The sequence below is a fragment of the Rhinatrema bivittatum genome, chromosome 2 (assembly GCF_901001135.1).
Source record: "Rhinatrema bivittatum chromosome 2, aRhiBiv1.1, whole genome shotgun sequence".
In the NCBI taxonomy this organism is placed as follows: Eukaryota; Metazoa; Chordata; class Amphibia; order Gymnophiona; family Rhinatrematidae; genus Rhinatrema; species Rhinatrema bivittatum.
In genome coordinates, this window is record NC_042616.1 from 420,557,052 (window position 1) to 420,577,000 (window position 19,949).

General features: G+C 46.7%; 1 protein-coding gene and 1 non-coding gene across 3 annotated transcripts in view; both read left to right on the forward strand.

The window, feature by feature from the left end:
- The first annotated feature begins 4,763 nt into the window (after positions 1-4,763).
- TRNAK-UUU lies at positions 4,764-4,836 on the forward strand. Its single transcript has one exon. It is a non-coding gene; the product is annotated as a tRNA-Lys (tRNA).
- Positions 4,837-17,531: 12,695 nt separating this feature from the next.
- The window catches only part of LOC115084851 (extracellular serine/threonine protein kinase FAM20C-like), a 107,941-nt gene continuing 105,523 nt past the window's right edge, over positions 17,532-19,949 (forward strand). For both annotated transcript variants that reach the window (XM_029590195.1, XM_029590196.1), the window contains exon 1: positions 17,532-18,456. In XM_029590195.1, coding sequence (XP_029446055.1) covers positions 17,951-18,456 — 506 coding nt within the window. In that variant the 5' untranslated portion in view covers positions 17,532-17,950. The remainder of the gene's footprint in view (positions 18,457-19,949) is intronic.

Below are 19,949 nucleotides of genomic sequence, written 5' to 3' on the forward strand. Positions count from 1 at the left end.
AGTATTCACGCGCACACCCTAGAAGGTACCTGGGAGGAGCAATGGCGGGAGACTGCACCATAGCCATTCCAGGGACACCAGAGAGGTTGGCTTATAGACACGGCGGCAGCCAACTTGCCCAGGTAAGCGGGAGGAGCCGTGAATAAGGTGAGGCAAACGACGGAGGCAGCAGTTATCTTGCTAGCTTGGAGGCAGGGCAGAGCAGGGTGGGGTAATTTCAGGGCGGAGCCAGCTAACACAGCTGGATAATTTTAGGACTACAAAACAGCAATCCTAATTCTAATTGGATAACTCCCCATCCTGTCTCCCCAACACAAACATAACTCATTTTGACCTCAGGTGCTTGTTTACACAACACCCCTCTTCTTGCATGCCTCAACAAGTTTGCTAACGTGTCCCACTATCTAACTGTAAATGTTTCATCTATTTAATTACAAAAAGAAGCACAGATCAACTTCACCGTACATACAATATAATGCAAAAGAAGTGAAGGACAATAATTGCCACGTGTTGCTGCAACTCAAAATGAATCTCTTCTTCAGAATGCTTTGTAGCAAAATAGTACTCAGTAATAAACATGGTATCATATAAGTAACAACAAATCACATTTAGGTTTCAAAATGGTACACAGGTATAGTCATATACTATGTTGAAGACATAATTGTCTTCCTTCTGTTTTTTTGTTTGCATTTTTCACTTGCGTATAAAATCTTTCATGGATGGGATTGTACTTAAAGTTAGACAAAGCAGTTACGATGCTATCAAAAGTGTCTCCAAATCTTCATAGCTCGTGTATCACGAAGAACGCCCAGCGCCACAGGTGTTTTGGCTGACAATGCCTTCTTCAAGGGCTAGTTTTATACTGAAAAATATATAGTAGAATTTGTATATTGTTGGAAAACTGACACCAATTGTTTACGAAGATTAACTTACAAGTCTTCCATCTGATACTCACCTCAAAATAAAGTAGATAAAAATGGCACCCCACTCTGTCACTTTTCAAAGAAAGCTTCCAATTGGAACTCGGACCAATTAGGAAGCAGCCAAGGATTTCTGTGAAGCCGATCAAACATCACGGAATTGTGTGAATAGAACTGATTACGTAAACACACTCCTCTCAAGCGGGCCGATTCAGTAAAGTCCGTGGGAGAGCGGGCGAATGCCTGCTCTCCCGGCGCGCGCACAGGCCACTCTCCTGTGCGCGTGATTCAGTATGCTAATTAGGCCCGGCAGTAAAACCAGGTAAAAGGAGGCGCTAGGGGCACTAGTGGGTCCCTAGCGCCTCCTTTTGGACTGGAGCGGCGGCTGTCAGCGGGTTTGACAGCTGACGCTCAATTTTGCCGGCTTCGGTTCTCGAGCCTGCTGACAGCCACTGGTTCAGAAACCGGACGCCGGCAAAATTGAGCATCCGGTTTTCGACCCCGACAGTCCCAGGCCTACTTCAAATTTTTTTTTTTTTTTTACTTTTGGAAAGTTTCGGGAGCTCCGACTTAATAACGCCATGATATTAAGTCAGAGGGTGCACAGAAAAGCAGTTTTTACTGCTTTTCTATGCACTTTCCCAGTGCCCGAAGAAATTAGCGTCTACCTTTGGGTAGGCGCTAATTTCTGAAAGCAAAATGTGCGGCTTGGCTGCACATTTTGTTTTCTGAATCGCGCGGGACTACCTAATAGGGCCATCAACATGCATTTGCATGTTGCGGGCGCTATTAGGTTCAGGGGATTGGACACCCGTTTTCGGCCCCTTACTGAATAAGGGGTAAGGGAAAACGTGCGTCCAATGGCGGGTTAACAGTGCGCTCCAACGGAGCGCACTGTACTGTATCGGCCCGAAGGTAAAGAGTCCTCTGAAAATGACTGGGAACATAAGGAGGAATACTATTGCGCAGAAAACATCCAATAGGTTATAAAATCCACATCCTGGTCCAGCATGGAGATATGAGGAAGAGATGTAGGATTAGCACCTCATTTAGATGAAAATGTCAAATGGACTACACTATCTCTGATGTTGCGACCCCATTTCAAATCAAACACAGGGGGATCCTTCATGTACTTTTAAAATGTTCCAATATTTTTTGGCTGCATGTTGGATCAAGTGAGTTTTAGGAGTGAATGGTAGAACACACACAAGTTGATTTGCTGGATGCACCACTTTTGAATGCAGCAGCAGATCACAGGGCTCTACTATATGCCTGTTTCACAATCTTCACAGGACAAAAGCACGGCACCAACTCACATGCACGGGCACTGCGTGTAACTGGGTGCCATTGTCCAGCCCCTTCGCTCCCCGCTTGAGAATCCCAGGGAGGTCTCCTCACTGCACACATGGCCCAAGCACACCGGCATTCTCTTCCCGGTCATCGCAGGGGACATCACCAACCCACGGCGGCCAAATCAGCAAGAGTGGGAACCAGACAGGGTGCCGGGAGTGGCACCCAACATCCCCCTCCCACACCCCATGGGATTGGGGATTGCCCCATCCCTTCTTCCTCTTCTAATCTGAGGGGGAGGGTTGCTGCCCACTGTTGGGCCCACTCCTGGGGAGTAGGAGTCCAGGAGGGAGGATAAAAGGGCGGTGGCCCACCTGGACTCTTTCTTCTGAGAGTCAGGCTAGGCTGGTGACCATTGCAGGCACAGGCCTGCCCACATGCTTAAAAAGAAAAAAAAAAAGAGTCTATCTTTATTCTGTGACTGGATTGCTTGGCTGGCACAGCACTAAAAAAAAACAACATGATTTCATTTGTTTTTGTTTTCAGCAGCAGCAGCTTTCAGGTTCTCAGTGGTCTTCCTCCCTCAATCCACCCGTAGCTTGCACAAGCAGATAAGTCTCGTTACCTGTTGAGAAGCCCCAGGACAGAATACCCCATCGGTCCAATTTGGTGGCTCCAGTCCATCGTATGTCACGCAGAAAGAATGCTGTAGCCCAGTGGGCTGCTAACCAAGCAGAAGCTGTTGTGGAGGACTAGGAGTGCTGTTCTGTAATTCGCATGGAAGCTAACTCAGCAGGCAGGTGGGATGGGGTTAGGGGCTGCCGGGGAGAAGGTAGGTCAAGGCCCCAGGGCTCTGAGGCAGGCCAGTGGGGTGGGCAGGACTCTTTGCCAGAGCAGGGCTGGTTCCAGGGGAGTGGGACACTGTGACTCACCCAGGGGAGGAAGGGATTGAGCACCATGGGACAGCCCCAAAAAAGAGGCAGCAGAAGGGGGGAGATTGCACGGTCATGGCACTACCACCACCACCTCGGCTGGCATTGGTGGATGCCTAATGGGCAAGGGCAATGGTAAGATCCTCCCCAGGCAGAGGGCTGGTGTCCACCCCCTGCAGGTGTCCCCACCCTCTCATTCTGGCATGTCCTTAGGGGGCAGGAGTTCTGCGACCATTAGGAGGGTATTTGCCCTCCAGTGCCACCTCTGGGTCCAGGAATGGAGGAGCCTCAGCATCCCAGTCAACCCTGGAGCAGCTGGTCGCCCCGGCAACACAGCTCCTGCAGCAGATAGCTGCAGTCACAGTCCATCCCAAAAGAGAGCTGAGGTGCCACGGCAGACAGCACTAGCTGCCGGAGGTGAGTCAAAAGTTGTGGTGAGGTGGGGCGTGGAGTTCATCTACTTTGGGCTCCTCCTCTGACAGTAGTTCATCTAGCTCAGTCTTCCACAGCCGAGGCAACATCAGGGCATTTGATGGCAGCAACCAGCTTTCCAGCCCAGGCAAGTGCTATTTTTATTAGTTATTTATTGCATTTAAAATATTTTTAGCCCACATCCTTCAAAGGTTTGGGGTGGGGAACATCACAACACGCATAAAAATAAAATCATAAAACAAATATAACAATACAAATGAAAAAAAACAAAAAACAATGGTTCAGACAAAAAGTTGCAACCAATCATTCATGGTTCCCGAGCAACTAAGCCAGAGAGACGGTTGAATTAATCTGATATTTCAAATGCTTCCTTGAACAGGAAGGTTTTCAGAGCCTTTTTAAAAACTTTTGTATCATTCAGATTGCAAACTGGAGTGGGTAAATCTTTCCACAGGGTGGGACCTGCAATTAAAAAGGCCTTCTCTTGTGTCTCTGTTAGATGCACTAAACGTGGTGATGGGATATTTAGGAGACCTTTCAGGAGCGTAGACCCTGCATATAGAGTTTATCCATGGAATGTTAATGTTTCTTAGAGGGTTATGAATCATAACTGCCAGCCACCTTGTATTGTACACGCCAGTAAATAGGAAGCCAGTGGAGTGCGTGCAGTATGGGGGTGGTGATAACATCACAATTGTGGAAGGGTATTCCATGATCACTGTGTTGCCAGTGCCACATTAAGCATAGGCAGTCAGAGTTAAGAAGGAGAGTATGGAGCATGACCCTTCTAGCCTTGACACAAAGGTGCTTCAAAATATATTTAACTGAATGCGCTCTTTCACCAGATTTGCTACAATAACTACAAAAGCAGACCCTGCGCAGACATTTGCATTGTGGTTGTATCTTGCTATAATCATGAATGTGCACGTGAAGTATGAAGGTTTCGTAAGGCCTTCAGGGAAAGGATGACGGATACTCCAGAAATGTCATGGGGGCCACATGATATGGACCTTTGGCTCACCCACATGACTTACAGGCTATCACCCGGGCAGGGTGTGAACCATCCCTTTCAGGGTTCTGTCAGCATCGGTGCTTAGGCAAAAGGCAACCCTGCCACTTCTGATGCTTGCTGGCAGTTCAGTCAGAATGGGTGCAAGGCTTCAGAGCAAGTACAAGCACATCTGCTCATGCCTGAGTAGCTCAGCTGGTAGAGCATCAGACTTTTAATTTGAGGGTCCAGGGTTCAAGTCCCTGTTCAGGTGGGGTGCTCTTTCTTCAATCTAAAATCTAAGTTTTGGATACTTGCCAGGTTCTTATGGCCTGGGTTGGCTACTGTTGGAAACAGGATGCTGGGCTTGATGGACCCTTGGTCAGACCCAGTATGGCATGTTCTTATGTTCTTATCCTACACAGCTGGCCTTCCCGCTGTTAAGTACGCCAAAACAGGTATGTTTGGTTCCCTTGCAAAGGCAACAAATAATTGTGACATAGTTTTCTTAAAGGCCCCTATGCCGGTTTACTGGGAATGGCTGGCAAGATGCTTATCCTGGCAAGAAGACAGCAGCCATCTTGCTATCTGATTTCAGGGACAATTTTAAAATACTCTGTTCAGGTTTGCCAGCCACACATTCAGTCCCCAATGCAGGCCATGCTCACCACACACACCCTCACCCACCCACGCTCTCATAAACACAAATACTCTCTCATACATACACACACTCACCCACAAAAACACCCACCCAGTCTGTCTCACACACACACACACACACACTCTCATATATATATATGCCCACCCTCTCATACACACATATCCACTCAGACACCCCACACCCACCTTTCATCTCATACACACACCCACCCACTCATACACACACCCTCTCATACTCACACCTCCACCTACCCTCTTACATACACATACACACACACACACATCCTCTCATCTCTATATATAGACATACACACCCTCGTCCTCTCATGCACAATCACAAAGTCTCTCTCACCTACAGGCACTTACTCTCACAGGGCCAGTCTCTTTCACACACACATTTTGGACCTTTTCTCTGGCTGGACAGCAGGGTCTCTTCTGCCACCGGCTGCAGGGAAAATGCTGACAGCACCGCAGGCTCTTTTCTGCTGCTAGCTGTGGGATGGAATGCCGGCGGCACTGCATGGATTCTTCTTTGTCCACTGGATTGTCCTTTTGCTGGTGGAGACTGGGAACCCTGCCAGGACGAATCAGTTACATACTGCTGGGACCATTTTTATGCTGGCGGAGAGTGGGAAACCCCGCCAGCACGTCACAGTTCCACCCACCACTGGACCTTACTATTGTTGGTGGGGAGTGGGAACCAGTGGCGTAGCCATGGGTGGGCCTGGGTGGGCAGGTGCCCACCCAACTTAGACCCAGGCCCACCCAACTGGCACCGGAACTGCAAGGCTGTCGCGGGATCCCATCCCCGCGACAGCGAACAAGAGAACCCACGCCTCGCGCGCCATCACGGCACACATGGGGAAGCGCTGCTGCGGCCGTATGGCCAACCGGTCTTCCTGTTCGGGGGGGGGGGGGAGGTGAAGCGCTGCGCGCAGCTTCCGCTTCCTCCCCCCAATGCAGGAAGATCAGCTGCCTCTCCTGCTGCCACCCGTTCTCCTGCTATCTTCGGGCCAAACGGCCCGCCGAACTTCCTGTTTGGGGGAGCGGAAGCGCCGCGCACAGCTTCCGCTTTCTCCCCCAAAACAGGAAGATCAGCTGCCTCTCCTGCTGCCACCGGCCTCCTGCTATCTTCGAGCATCGGGCCATATGGCGCTTCCTATCTCCTTGTTGCCAAGTTTCCATTTCATTTGGTCTGAGATTGTCCCTTGCTGCTGCTGCTGCTGCTGGGGTCCTTTCTTGCTGTGTTGTAGAGTAATAGCAAAAATCAATCCGCAAGTGGTCAAATTTGAAATTCACCATGGGGGATTTCAACATCTAGCATGAATGGGCATCCATGGATTGTGCAGATCGGTTCTGGCCGGATGGCATGTGTCTGTCCAACCTTGGCCAGGACCATTTTTTATTGCTTTTAAGAAAGGTCTGGCCCAGGTGATTATATTTAAAAGAAAAGGTGAGTTGGGGGTGTAGGAAGTAAGTGCACAGATGTGCAGTCAGGCCACAACTTGTTACTGGTGGTGGGGGGGCCCCCGAGCAAGCCCAGGCAGGCTGATCAGATCCTGTGGCAGGGTACCAGAGCCTGAAGGTCTGGGGGAGGGAGGGAAGAATATTTGTGGTCTGGGCGTAAGATTGCCAACTGGTTGCAGATTTTCAGGACAGGTTGATCCAGTCCTGCTTTTAGCCCATTGCATGCAGGGACTTGTAGTTTTGACTTCCCTATTACAGTTCCTTAGAAAAGCAAGACTACAAATCCCTGCATGCAATGGGCTAAAAGCAGGCCTGGATTAATCTGTCCTGAAAATCTGGAGCCAGTTGGCAACCCTATTTGGGCATTGTTTTTACAGTAAGGCTCACTAGATTGACTGGTGTTGTCTACCACCTGGAAGGCAGCAGGCAGGTGACTCCTTTTCCAGCCAAGTTGCAGGCCCAGAGGTCCAACAGCTGTGCTAGCTCAGGGCAGGTTGTCCAGATGGCCCAGACCTGCATACTGATTGCCATGACCCTGGCCTTCCTTGCTTGAGGACGGGCCAAGGAGAGATTGAGAAGGGGAGAGCCAGTTCGTTCCTACCCCTGCATTGTTCAGTCTCACATGTTATTATAAGGCTCAGGTACACAGTTTAGATCTATTGTCAGGGTTTAGTCTATACAATAAAGCCGCAGCTTTATTTCATTTCCATTCAAATTCTGTCTCCGGGTATTTGTGTCTGTTAATTGTATTGTGTTGGGCGGCACAGACCTGTCACAGTTGCCCTGGTTACCCCGTATAACAAATCTTTCCTGCATTTCCTGAACTCTCACTTGAATTCCAAAGCAGAAGAGCATATCCTACGAAGCTGCAGAAATTGACTAAGGATAAATTATCTCCAAGGCTCCTAAGATGATACACGAGAAGGGAGGATTTGGAGATGTTCTTGAATAGCGTCATGGCTACTTTGTCTAAAGTTAAGTACTTTGCCATCCTTGAACTATTTCATACGCAAGTAAATAATACAAACAAAATAAAGATGGAGGACAATTTGGTCTTCAACATGGTATACGATTATACTTGTTTGTCATTTTGAAATCTAAACCTGATTCGTTGGCACTTGTATGATACTGTGTTTATGACCGAGTACTAATTTGCTAAAAAGCATGATGGGGAAGACATTCATTAGTACTGCAAAAACCACATATAAGCATAAAGGCCACTTATATAATTAATATAGGTGTTAAACCCTCATAAATAAGCATAAGGCACAAATGCAAAAAATGTTTTTAACAATATGTTCATTTATTGACAAAGTGTAACAGTAATGCCTGCTTAATTTGTTTAATCACGGGGTTTATTAACGCCCTATTTCTTGAACCACTTAATTTACTTTTTTATATATTTTTTTTTACTTTCAAAAAAATGTTTTGATGCTTTGTTAAACGCATGTATATTACTCCAACTTTGAAAAAAGATTTTTTAGAAAGACAGTTATCCTTTATGGTAGCGCAAGAGTGTACACAACAGCTCTGCAACGCTGAGCTACAGTGACACTTGACAATTATTGTCCTTCACTTCTTTTATATTGTGATATTTTATCTTATGTCATAAATCGAAAGAATGGACCTCTGCTTGAACTTCCCTCCAACAGTTTTTGGTGTTTATTTCTACACATGTATATTTTTACTTCACCCTCTCCTCTCAAATCTCCCATATTCACATCCCATTTATGCTGCCTTTTAATAAGCTGGTCTTGTACAATTTTTAATAACCCAATCGCATGGCTGTACTGATTCTCCTATTTTGCCTTGTCTGTATGAAGACAGTGTCATGCGCAGGCCAATACCACCTACCTATGGTATTTGCCTTTTCTGCTCATTTCTAGCTCCTGCCATACAGGCAGATACAGTAAAAACACGGGAGAGCGGGCGAGTGCCCGCTCTCATGGCGTGCACACAGGCCACTCTCCTGTGCGTGTGATTCAGTATTTTAATTTATTAAAATTAGGCCCGGCAGTAAAAAGAGGCGCTAGGGACACTACCGCGTCCCTAGCGCCTCTTTTTTTGACGGAAGCGGCGGCTGTCAGCGGGTTTGACAGCCGACGCTCAATTTTGCCAGCGTCAGTTCTCGAGCCCGCTGACAGCCCTGGGTTCGGAAACCGGACGCCGGCAAAATTGAGCATCCGGTTTTCGACCCGCCAGCCACGGGCCCATTTTAAATTTTTATTTTTTTTTTACTTTTTTACTTTTTTAAACTTTCGGGACCTCCGACTTAATATCGCCATGATATTAAGTCGGAGGGTGCACAGAAAAGAGGTTTTTACTGAAAGCAAAATTTCTGAAAACACATTTTGCTTTCTGAATCGCGCGGGAATACCTAATAGGGCCATCAACATGCATTTGCATGTTGCGGGCGCTATTAGGTTCAGGGGGGTTGGACACGCATTTTGGACGCACTATTACCCATTACTGAATAAGGGGTAAAGCTAGCGCGTCCAAAACGCGCGTCCAAATGCTGGCTAACAGTGCGCTCCGATGTATCGGCCTGATAGTATATTGTGCCATTCATGCATCTTGCATTTCTTTCCTGCTCTTTCCACTCTCACTTAACTATTTACTCCTCCTCCTCCTCCTTCCCTTCTTTCGCTCACACACACACACCACACATAGCAGTAATCCAATCTACCACGTCCCAATCCACTCCGCTTTAGCCAATTTCGCCATTTCAGGGTTAGGAGTCACGTTTGTTAGGGTGAGTTCAGGTGCCACCCCCTACTATATCATAATTTACTCTCTCTGGGTTAATTCACAATTACTGTGCACACATTCATTTATCACATAGTAAAGATTCACTTGTACATCCTATACTTTTTCTTACTGTCAGTTCATCTTTTTCCCTTCTGCTGATTAACACTTCTCGTAGTTCACTTCTCAGAAGGTGTTGAACATTTCTCGGTATGAAATCGTTGGTGATCTTGCTGTTGTAGAATTCCCCTTTCAAGCAAGTTTAGTTGCAGCGAGCATCTTCTAAAATGGTCCTTTTCCCATCAGTTTTTCAGTTCACTGAATCTTCTCAAAATGTTCAGCAATCACCCAGAGTACTGGAACTTTGATATTTGGTTTTGTATTCAAACTGTATTGGTTAACAACGTTTATCTTCATACTGCTACCACTGTTTTGTTATTTTTCTGAATTTATAAATTAAATAAAAAAAAAAAAAAGAGGTTGCATGAGATAAATGCTGTAGCCGCAACCACATAGTCCACATTTTGAATTTCCTCTGCCTGGGTCATGCTCAGACACGTTGGAAAGCAGACTACACCTAATATTCCTTGCAACGAGTTCAGAATAGGCGTGAATTTCTTCCCCTTAGGCGTTTCCTCATTAAAATAGTCTTGGAAGGGCTGGCCCAAGTGGCTAAGTGGCAGTTTTGTGCCCTGCCCTGCCAAAGGTTCCCGATCCAATCTTTGAGTCAGGTCTCCCATTCCCCAGGTTGACTGTGACTCGGGAGACTGTGGAGGCAGCATTCATGGTCCTCGGTGAGGAGGGAGTTGTGTCCATTGTTCAAGGGTGACACCTGGTGGTCAGATTCCAGCCCCAGGACTGCAGAGTTCTGGTAGGAGCCTTGGTGCATGACCCCTGGCTTGGGGCCATCACTACAGTGACCAAGCTAGGTATGTGAAGGGCTGTGGGGGATATCAAATAAGAGAAACATATCTCAAGTAGTTGCAAATGAAGGCTGGTTCCGATTGAGCTGGAGGTACAAAAGAGCAGGAGGAAACCGCTGAGTCCAAAAAAAAAAAAGTCCAGGAAACTTGATATCTGGTTTTCTTCATGTAAGGGGCACGTCATTCCCTAAGATCTTTCCCCACCTGGGCTGCTGGGATAGGTTAGCCTCCACCTATATAACCTGAGGTCAGCATATGTGAAATCTGAGGTTGGTTTGTAGCTTTTGGTTTTTGGAAGGAGGGGAGTGAGTTTGAAGGGTTTCCTCCAGATTCAGACCCCCAGAGCCTGTTCCAGAGGGGTTAGTCCTGTATGAAAGGAAGAGAAAAAGAGAGATTTTTTTCTCGTTCTGAGAGAGTTGATTGGTTTGGAGCTGCTCCCAGCTCAGGAGGGCTTTAATCCCCCTGCCTGAGGGGACTGGGATAGAGTTTTGCCGTGCCCTGCACTAAACAGGCCAATACAGTAAAGTGGGGCCGCGGTTACTCCGCTCCTAACCCGCTTTCTACTCAATTGCCGGCCATGTTAGCCCTTCCTGCGATACACTATCCCCTTTAACCCATCCTTACCGCCTCTTTAAATCCCCGGGTAACCCCTTCCGCACGCGGCATGTATATCAGATGTAAACCATCGAATTAGCTATTCCCTCCCATACAGTAACGCGCGCCCCGACTATCGCTTTTTTACCCTGCCATTTTGCCCTGCGTTTAACCTGCTAACTTACCGCCTACCCCTACCCCTGCGTTAGAGGCAGGGGTAATGGTAGACGGCAAACTTTCCCCCAAAAGGAAACCTCTAAAAACCTAAAATCCCCTCCTCCCGAAGCGACTCGACATTACTTTCTGTTGTTTTCTTACCTTTTGTTGCTTTCAGCCCCTTCCCTTCTCTGCCGTCCTCCGGAGGGGCAGCCGGCGGCGAAAACGGCTTGCAGCGGTCCCCCCGTGCGTTTTCGCCGCCGGCTGCCCCCTCCGGAGGACGGCAGAGAAGGGAAGGGGCTGAAAAGCAACAAAAGGTAAGTTGGCACATGTCGAGCCGCTTCGGGAGGAGGGGATTTTCGGTTTTTAGGTTTTCATGGGTTAAAGTTGGGATCCACTTCCTGGTGCCTGTCATTTGAAATGACATTTGAAATGACAGGTACCAGCGCACCCAGGATACTGTATAGGCGCTGTATTAAGTGCCTATACAGTAAAATGGGTTGCGCGGGCCTAACGCTTCGCCTAACGCTTTGCAGACGCGGCTTGCATTTGCAAGCAATTTAAATAGAGTATCGAGCGGTCTGTGAACAGAACTGTGCGTGCGGGGAACGAGGGTGCGCCCGGCACTGCCGCACTCTTTCTAACGCGGCCTTACTGTATCGACCTGTTAGGCTTCTAACCTTTAGATTAATTGTATCCCTTTCTCCAACATGTACCCAAAGCGTGTTATAACAAAATACTGGACCTGATATTCAGACACCGGATAGCCAAATAAGTAGGGGGCAGGCAATGGACAGGTCAGGGCGGAGCTAATTAGCTGGATAACTTATCTGGCTAAGCAGCAATATTAAGACTTAGCTGGAAAAGTTTTTTTTCTGTCTAAATTAGACCTGCTCAATAGTAGGTCTAAACTTAAACAGATACAACTTATCCAGCTAAGTAGAAACTTCTACAAGGATATTCAGTGGCATTGTTGTGCCACTGAATATCCTTGTAAATTAGCCAGATAAGTGTTGTCCAGCTAAGTTACTTAGGCTATGAATATCTATCCCACAACTACTAAACAATAAAATATAATACATCATACATATCAAAAACATTACATTACATCCTAAAATCAAAAAATAATTTCAAAAACATCATTAAAAAAATAAACAAAGTCGAACCCCCAACAATAACTCAGCATCTCTGAACGGATGTGAAACTCTGCCTCTCTCAGTTGCTTCCAAAGGTGACTCCCTTTGGATCGCCCCTGTGGTGGCGAATTGCTGGTGAAGAGCCTTGACTAATTATCAGCCTGAGATGGACATCAGTGGGAGGGGGGTGGGGGCGGCAGATAACGGCACAATCAGGCTATTGGCGACCAGGGTAGGCATGGAGTCACAGATGGGCCCAAGGAAGAAGAGTTCCTCTCTCGACTTCTGCAGCTCTTCCTCCTGGCCCGCTCCTTCCCTTTCCTGCGGTGAGTCTGAAGTGTTAACAATATTACACCACACACTTTTTTGTATCTGATTTATAATGCATAATCATTCATACAGTGACCCAGTAGAGACCGGTTGCAACTGAGCTGGAGCCCAAAGGAGCAAGCAGAAACGATCACTGCCCCACTAGAAAATGAATATATGTTTGTATATGTACCTTGGGCTCTTTTGGGGGTGACATTTGCAAAGCATAAACTCAAAATCTTTAGCTAGCTGAGAGAGAGGGCCTACTTTACTACGACTTTTCTCTCATTCTGCGTCTGTGGGAAAAATGTTCAGTAACTGAGGGCCAGGATTAACAAAATGGAAATATATGCAGACATTTTGCACACACACATACACACGTATGTGGAATCTGGGGCAGCTGAAAGTGTCTGTTGGATGCAGTTGCTAAGAAACCAGGCTGCCCTGGGAGAGGAACCATTGTGAACCACTCACCGCTCTCATCCTTCTGAACAGCAGATGTGTGAAAAGAGACAGAGAAGCAGGCTCCCCACAAGGAATCCTTTCAAATTAAAAAAAAAACCTAAAATAAAACCTAGAATATTAGGTCCCCTGCGGATCCTCAAGCTATTCCCATGAGACCACAGCAAACCGGAAGGGGAAAAAAAAACCAAACAAACCCAGAGCAGCATTAAATTACACAAAACGAAGAAGCTGAAAGGAAGAGGAGAGCAAGACTGAGAAGGAAAGCTGGGTTTCTTAAGACAGGAGTCCAAAGAGGAGTGGAGGAGGAGCCTCGTCATTAGAGCAGTGGGGGGTATAAACCAAAGAAGTCAAGTTTCAAATCCAGCTGCTGCTCCTTGTGAACTTGGGCAAGTCACCTCCCTCTCTATGAAGTCACTTCACCCTCCGTTGCCTCAGCTCCAAACTCAGGGCCTCGTTTGCTAAGCATTTTTTCCACAGACAGAATGGGAGAAGAGCCTTAGCAAATCAGGCCCTTAGGCTGTGAGCTCTCTGGGGATAGAGAAATACCCACAGCACCTGAATGTAATCTGCTTTGTAATGCCCGAAAAAGCAGACTATAAATCAACTAAATAAATAAAAGAGGCACCTAAAGTTTAGAGACTCTGCTGCTTTAGAACAGAAGTTCAAAACACCGAGAAATGTTCCAAGCCACCATGCAAACGTTGCTGCCATGGCTTTGTATCACCGTCGTGTACACCCTGACATGGAAGAACATTATTTTTGTTGGTCGCCTTCACGTTCTTCTCCTCTCCTTCCCTCCTCCTAGTTGGTCCCTGCCCGATGATGCAAGATCCCTAACTGACCAATGGCCCGGGGAGGACAACTGTCAAAGGGTTATATATGGGTAAACATGCGTTTACCTGCACAAAAACTGGCTTTTGGAAATTGCCTCTTATCCTCACCGCAGTGCTTGCTTTTACCCGGGGGGGGGGGGGGGGGGGGACAGGGAATGGGGTTAGGTTGGGAGCACGTACTTTGTGCCTGCGGGTTACTTTTGTGCCCACGGTGTGTGTGCAGGCGGATTTTCAAAGGGAAATTCCTCAGACTCTTCCTTTTAATGACGAGCTGCAGGTCGGTTGGGTACACAGTAGCCCTGGACCTCCAAGCAGCCCGGGGAGTCTGAATTCGCCCCCTAAGTGACCGGGCAGCCAGCCATGTAACACACACAGCTATCAATCCTCCTCCTGGGCCATAGTCATATTCCCCTTTGTGAAACCCCCAGACTCTGCAGGCCCTTCCCCCCGCCCCCTCCCCCCTTTGGCCTGGAGATCCATAATTTTAGGTCTCCTGCTGTCAGAATAGTGCTTGCGATGCACATGGAGTTCACGTGTGCAGGTACTTGTGCAGAAAGTCCTGCGCATCTGCTGCACTACCTTGATAACTAGCAGTGCACCAAGAAACAGCTTGCAATGTGCATTTCATTTTTGAGTGGCTGCTTTGAACCTTTATTCAGCATTGCTCCATATCTTGGAACCTGTATGAGTATGGCCCAGCTAAAGTTCAGTGCATTTGCACACAGAAGAAACTTTTGTACATTTTGTGCTATATATCACTGTGTGCCTATGTTTGTGACTTTTACCTTTCATTTTATACATCGATGCCCCATGGGTCAGCTTCTCCAAACTAGTTTGTTTTGAGCACACTATCAGGCCGATACAGTACAGTGCGCTCCAGCGGATCGCACTGTTAACCCGCGGTTGGACGCGTGGTTTCGATGCGCTAGCTTTACCCCTTATTCAGTAAGGGGTAATAGCGGGTCGAAAACGTGCTTCCAACCCCCCCAAAACTAATAGCGCCTGCAACATGCAAATGCATGTTGATGGCCCTATTAGTTATTCCCGCGCGATTCAGAAAGTAAAATGTGCAGCCAAACCGCACATTTTATTTTCAGAAATTAGCGCCTACCCAAAGGCTGGCGTTAATTTCTGCCGGCACCGGGAAAGTGCACAGAAAAGCAGTAAAAACTGCTTTTCTGTAGACCCTCTGACTTAATATCATGGCAATATTAAGTCAGAGGTCCCAAAAGTAAAAATAATTAAAAATAAAAAAATTTAAAATCAGCCCGCGGCTCGCGGGTTGAAAACCGGACGCTCAATTTTGCCAGTGTCCGGTTTCCGAACCTGTGGCTGTCAGCGGGTTTGAGAACCGACGCCGGAAAAATTGAGCGTCAGCTGTCAAACCCGCTGACAGCCGCCGCTCCTGTCAAAAAGGAGGCGCTAGGGACGCACTAGTGTCCCTAGTGCCTCCTTTTACCACGGGCCCTGATTAGCATAATTTTATTTACTGTATCATGCGCACCGGACACTGGCCTGTGCACGCGCCAGGAGAGCGGGCGCTCGCCCACTCTTCCGCGTTTCTTTCTGTATTGGCCTGTATGTCAGGAATGAACTTCCCTCGTAAGCCAGTGCATGTTGGGATTGATCTCAGGCCTTCAGATTTACTGTTAATGTGCTTCTTAATACTTGCATTGTGCCAAAGAACGCCTCCTTCTGGAGTTTAAAGGCTGTAATGTGTGCAAGCATCATATTAAGGTGGGTCTGGAAGTTCCTTTTAATGAAGACAGTGGTACCTACAACAATTGGATCTATTTTTGTATCTTTCTGCCACATTTTCTTGGTCTCTGATTGTATATTTGGGTACTAGAGGATTTCCTCTCTGTTTCATCGCACAAAATAGTCACTTGGTACTAACACTAGTAATGCCATTCTTGTGTTTTTCTCCTTTACCACCATGTCTGGTTTTCTAATATCGAGCTTTTTATTAGTTGGAATGGAATGATCCAGGCAATTGCAACTCCTTCATTCTATACCAGGTTGGCGAACTCCAGTCCTCGAGTGCCACAAACAGGCCAGGTTTTCAGGATATCCACAATGAATATGCATGAGATAGATCTGCATGCACTGCCACCATTGGATGCAAATGTATCTCATGCATATTCATTGTGGGTATCCTGAAAACCTGGCCTGTTTGTGGTACTTGAGGACTGGAGTTCGCTATCACTGTTCTATATAATTCTGCAAGCTGGTGCCTGTGTGGGTACATGTGTGTGCATTATTTTTTTGTGTGTTGGCACCTGTGTGTGTGTGTGTGTGTACTGTTTTGAGTGCTAAACAAAACAACAAACTTTTAAATATTTTGGTTTGGTTCAGGTTTGGGCTCAGCTTTACCAAAGTTGTTCAGGTGAAAGCCAATAACAATTTGGTAACCAGTAACCAGAATTAATTTGCTCCAGTTCGGTTCCAGTTCAGAATGAACGGAGACTGGAAAAACTGAACATTCTACTGCTTCAGTATACAAAACCAAACCAAAATTAGTTGAGTAATGTTTCTTCCAAAGACAATAGTTTTACAATTTGAACAGAACTGTGCTGTAAATGGCTAGGAAAAACAGGCAGTGGCCAGCAGGAAAACAATCCAAACACACAGGCAGATTTTAGGGAGGGGAAAAAAATCTCCATATTTTAGGCTCTAGGGCATTAGCCAAAGTGTCATTTAAAAGGTTCCAAAGCAGTCCTCTCTGTGGCATTCATACTGTGATAGGTCAGTGCTGGTTTTGATGAAATCACGCACTCCTTGCTCAGGTGGGTTATGTCCTGTGACCTAAGCTTTCAGTTCCTTTCCCGGCTCATGGTACTTCTGGGCAATTCACCCAATGTAGTTCATTGTTTTCTGTGTTCCCTCTTAAATGCCATTTCCTTTACATCTCTCTTGAAATGTCCCACAAAACAGCTCTCCTAAAGTTCCCTAGCTACCTCCCTGCCCCTCTCCAAGAGCTCCCCGGTCACCACGCTCCTTCTGCCCCACTGCCTCCCTTCCTTTGCTGACGGAGGACCCCCCCGACCGCCACGAGCCTGGCTCACCTTCCTTTCCCAAGATGCAGCTCAGTGGCCGCAGCGGAGCCAGCCCACCTGCTGACTTTCTGAACCCTTATTTGGAGCTGGTATCCAGTATTTGTTTCTCTGGTTCAGAGCTGGCTTGGGTTCAAATAGCGATGTTCATGTTGGATCAGGAAAGAATGACAGTTAATTTCAGTTTTGCGGTTCGGGATTCAGTTTGGGTTGAACCCATGGTGCTAAAGTAATGTTTGTGTGCCCGCTTTGCTCTGCTCATCTGCATACATATATATATATATATATATATATATATATATACACACACACACACACACACACACATCTTAATTATACATTATACACACATACATACAGTAAAGCTTGCTCAGTGTGAGCCCAGTGGTGCCAAAATAATGTGCTATGCATGTGTGCATGTCTCTTCCTGTACTTGGCACTGATTGGCACCGAGTCCTCTGATAGTAATTGATTAATGATGTCCAGTTCACACTAACCTTGGCACTTTCCCTCTTTTCTCTTATTGACAAATTGATAAGAGAATCTCCAGTCTTTCTCTCTCTCTCTCTCTTGTGTTTCAACTCAAAACCATTTCATAGCAAAACATCTTCCCATTTGCCACCAAAGGACCAGGCTGCTGCAGACCCCTCTAGAAATAACACAGCTGCTTAACACTGCCAGGACAAGAGAATGGGAAAATTATGCGACGTCAGAATTCATTTTCAGCACTTCAAACTTTGCTTTATAGCCTGCATATCCTAAATTATTGTTTGCTTTCTTGGTTTTTGTTTTTTTTCTCCCAATGAAAACAATATAAACAGAAAAACCTGACTCTAAATTCAACCTTCTGAACCACTCAACTTTAAACACATTAATCAGCTTTTTTGCTTTTCAGTTTTAAAGTTTTTAAGGTGGTCAGAACGAGTTGGTTTTATGTTGAATTTTGTATGCAACTCTCCTGGGACTTTCTTTTTTTCTTTTTAACTTATCATTATTATTTAGATTCTATTTTTTCACAAGTTAATTAAAACTTTTGAATGAGAAGTTATGTTCCGTCGGCTTCAGACACTTATCCATCGGAAGTTCAAAATCCTTGTTTTTGCCTCGCTGCTCCTGACAGCCCTGGTCCACGTGTTGCTCAACTTGGCCCCCGTTGTCCAGCACACCCCGGGGAGCTCGTGCCCTTGCCCCCGAAAAGTGGGAAGCCCCCTGCTAGCAAAAGGCCATCATGGACTCAAGGATCAGCCCAGGAAGCAGACTCTGCGGGTCCTCCAAGACTTCAGCGGCAGTAATAGCTCAGCACGGAAAACCTCCCAGTCTCTGGAACGGATTCTGGGCACCAGTGAAATGAATTCACACGTCCTCAGGAACGCTGAGGCCGGCAGGGAAATGGCGCTGCTCAGAGCCGCCAGCTACACGGGCTCAAAGCTGGAAGCACTGTTCGAGCACCCTCTTTATAAGACCCCCATGCCAGCCCTGGCCGATGGCGATAGGCTGTTTACCGTCAACTCCAAGGAGCGCTTCAGTGTGAAATCCAGCGGCAGTGAGGAGTGGTGAGCACGGCAGTCTATATTTTCTTGGTCAGGTTTCTCAGACGTGAGAGATTCTAGGGCCTTCGAGGCTAGTGACTTGGGTCATGGGGCTAAGTGATTGGTTCAGCTCTTCCTACAGAGTAAGGGAGCAGCTGCTTGTTGCTACAACAGTGGGGGGGGGGGGGGGGGGGGGGGGGGAATCTGTACATAATGGAAAAGGTTTTTGCTCAGAAATTCTTGTGCAATCCCAATAGTGTCTTAAGACCAGCAGAAGATTCACTAAATACATGTGTGAGTGAAAAAAAAAAAAGGGTCATCACAAAGCTGAGTTTAAAAATGTTTTGGACAGGTTTCTGGAAGTCAGTTCTGTTAACAAGCATTAGTCAGAATAGACTTGGGTATCTCCATCTCTTATTTTTGGACTTTCCTATTATGACTTGCAAGGTACTTACAGCTGACTGGACTGTCCCCTGAAGGAGACAGGATGCTGGACTTGACAGACCTTTGGTCTGACCCGGCATGGCACATCTTATGTTCTTATGGTGCTGTAAAGCCAGTAATACACCTGCATCACAAATCATAGACCCTTAAGTATACGAGTTCGGTCATGTTAAGGAAGAAAGACCCAAAGTTAAAAAAACAAAACGCTCCACTTCAAATTCACTTACAGCCCTAATACGAACAATCCTTTAAGTTATGATATGACATCCTCAGAGGTATTTGCTCTGTATAACCTTCAGAATATTCACGATGGCATTTTCCCTCCTGCAGGATATCAGGCTGTACGTAGGGTGGACTCCCTGCTTGAACTTCTCTCAGTGTGCGCTCAGCCTAGGCTTGATCTCAAGAGAATATTTGGGTTCCACAATCATTTTTTGGACCAAAGACTTTCCCAGTTATATGTAGTCACTGGGGCAGAATCTTTTTTGTACGTTCAGATTTTATTTGGAGCCTGTATTTTTTTTAATATTATTAGAGTGGAGAAAACCTGTAAGTTATATCAAGCAAGATTAAGAGGAGGTACGAGGGGGGGGGGGGGGGGAGAAGTCAAGGGCATGAGCCTGAGGCTCTGGCAACGTAAGGGTTTCAGTAGTGAACTGGAGGTCAGAAATTAGAGGATCGTTATTATGTAACGGGGAGGTGGAGCCCATGGCACAATTTCCCCCCACTAGCACAACTGAAGTCCCACTGACAGTGCCACCCACCGGCCCGGCAATGCCAGATATTGGGTCCCTTATGGCACTTGAGCTCCGTAGGGTTTTACATCGCTGCTACACCAGCCCGGCACTGCCGCAGGGCTGTGCAGTTGGCGGACGACCGTGGATAGAGAAAAGCTTGGGCAGTTTAGGATTTGCAGTCATTGGCTTGGTGGCGAAGTAGCTTCCTAGGTATAACTGCTGCACATCAAGGGCTTTCGTTAAAGTAGAGCTGCCTTTGATCCCGATTGTAAACACGTGCCTAGCAGAAAGTAACATCTGTATGAACTATGCAAGCCAACAACAAATATTTTCCTT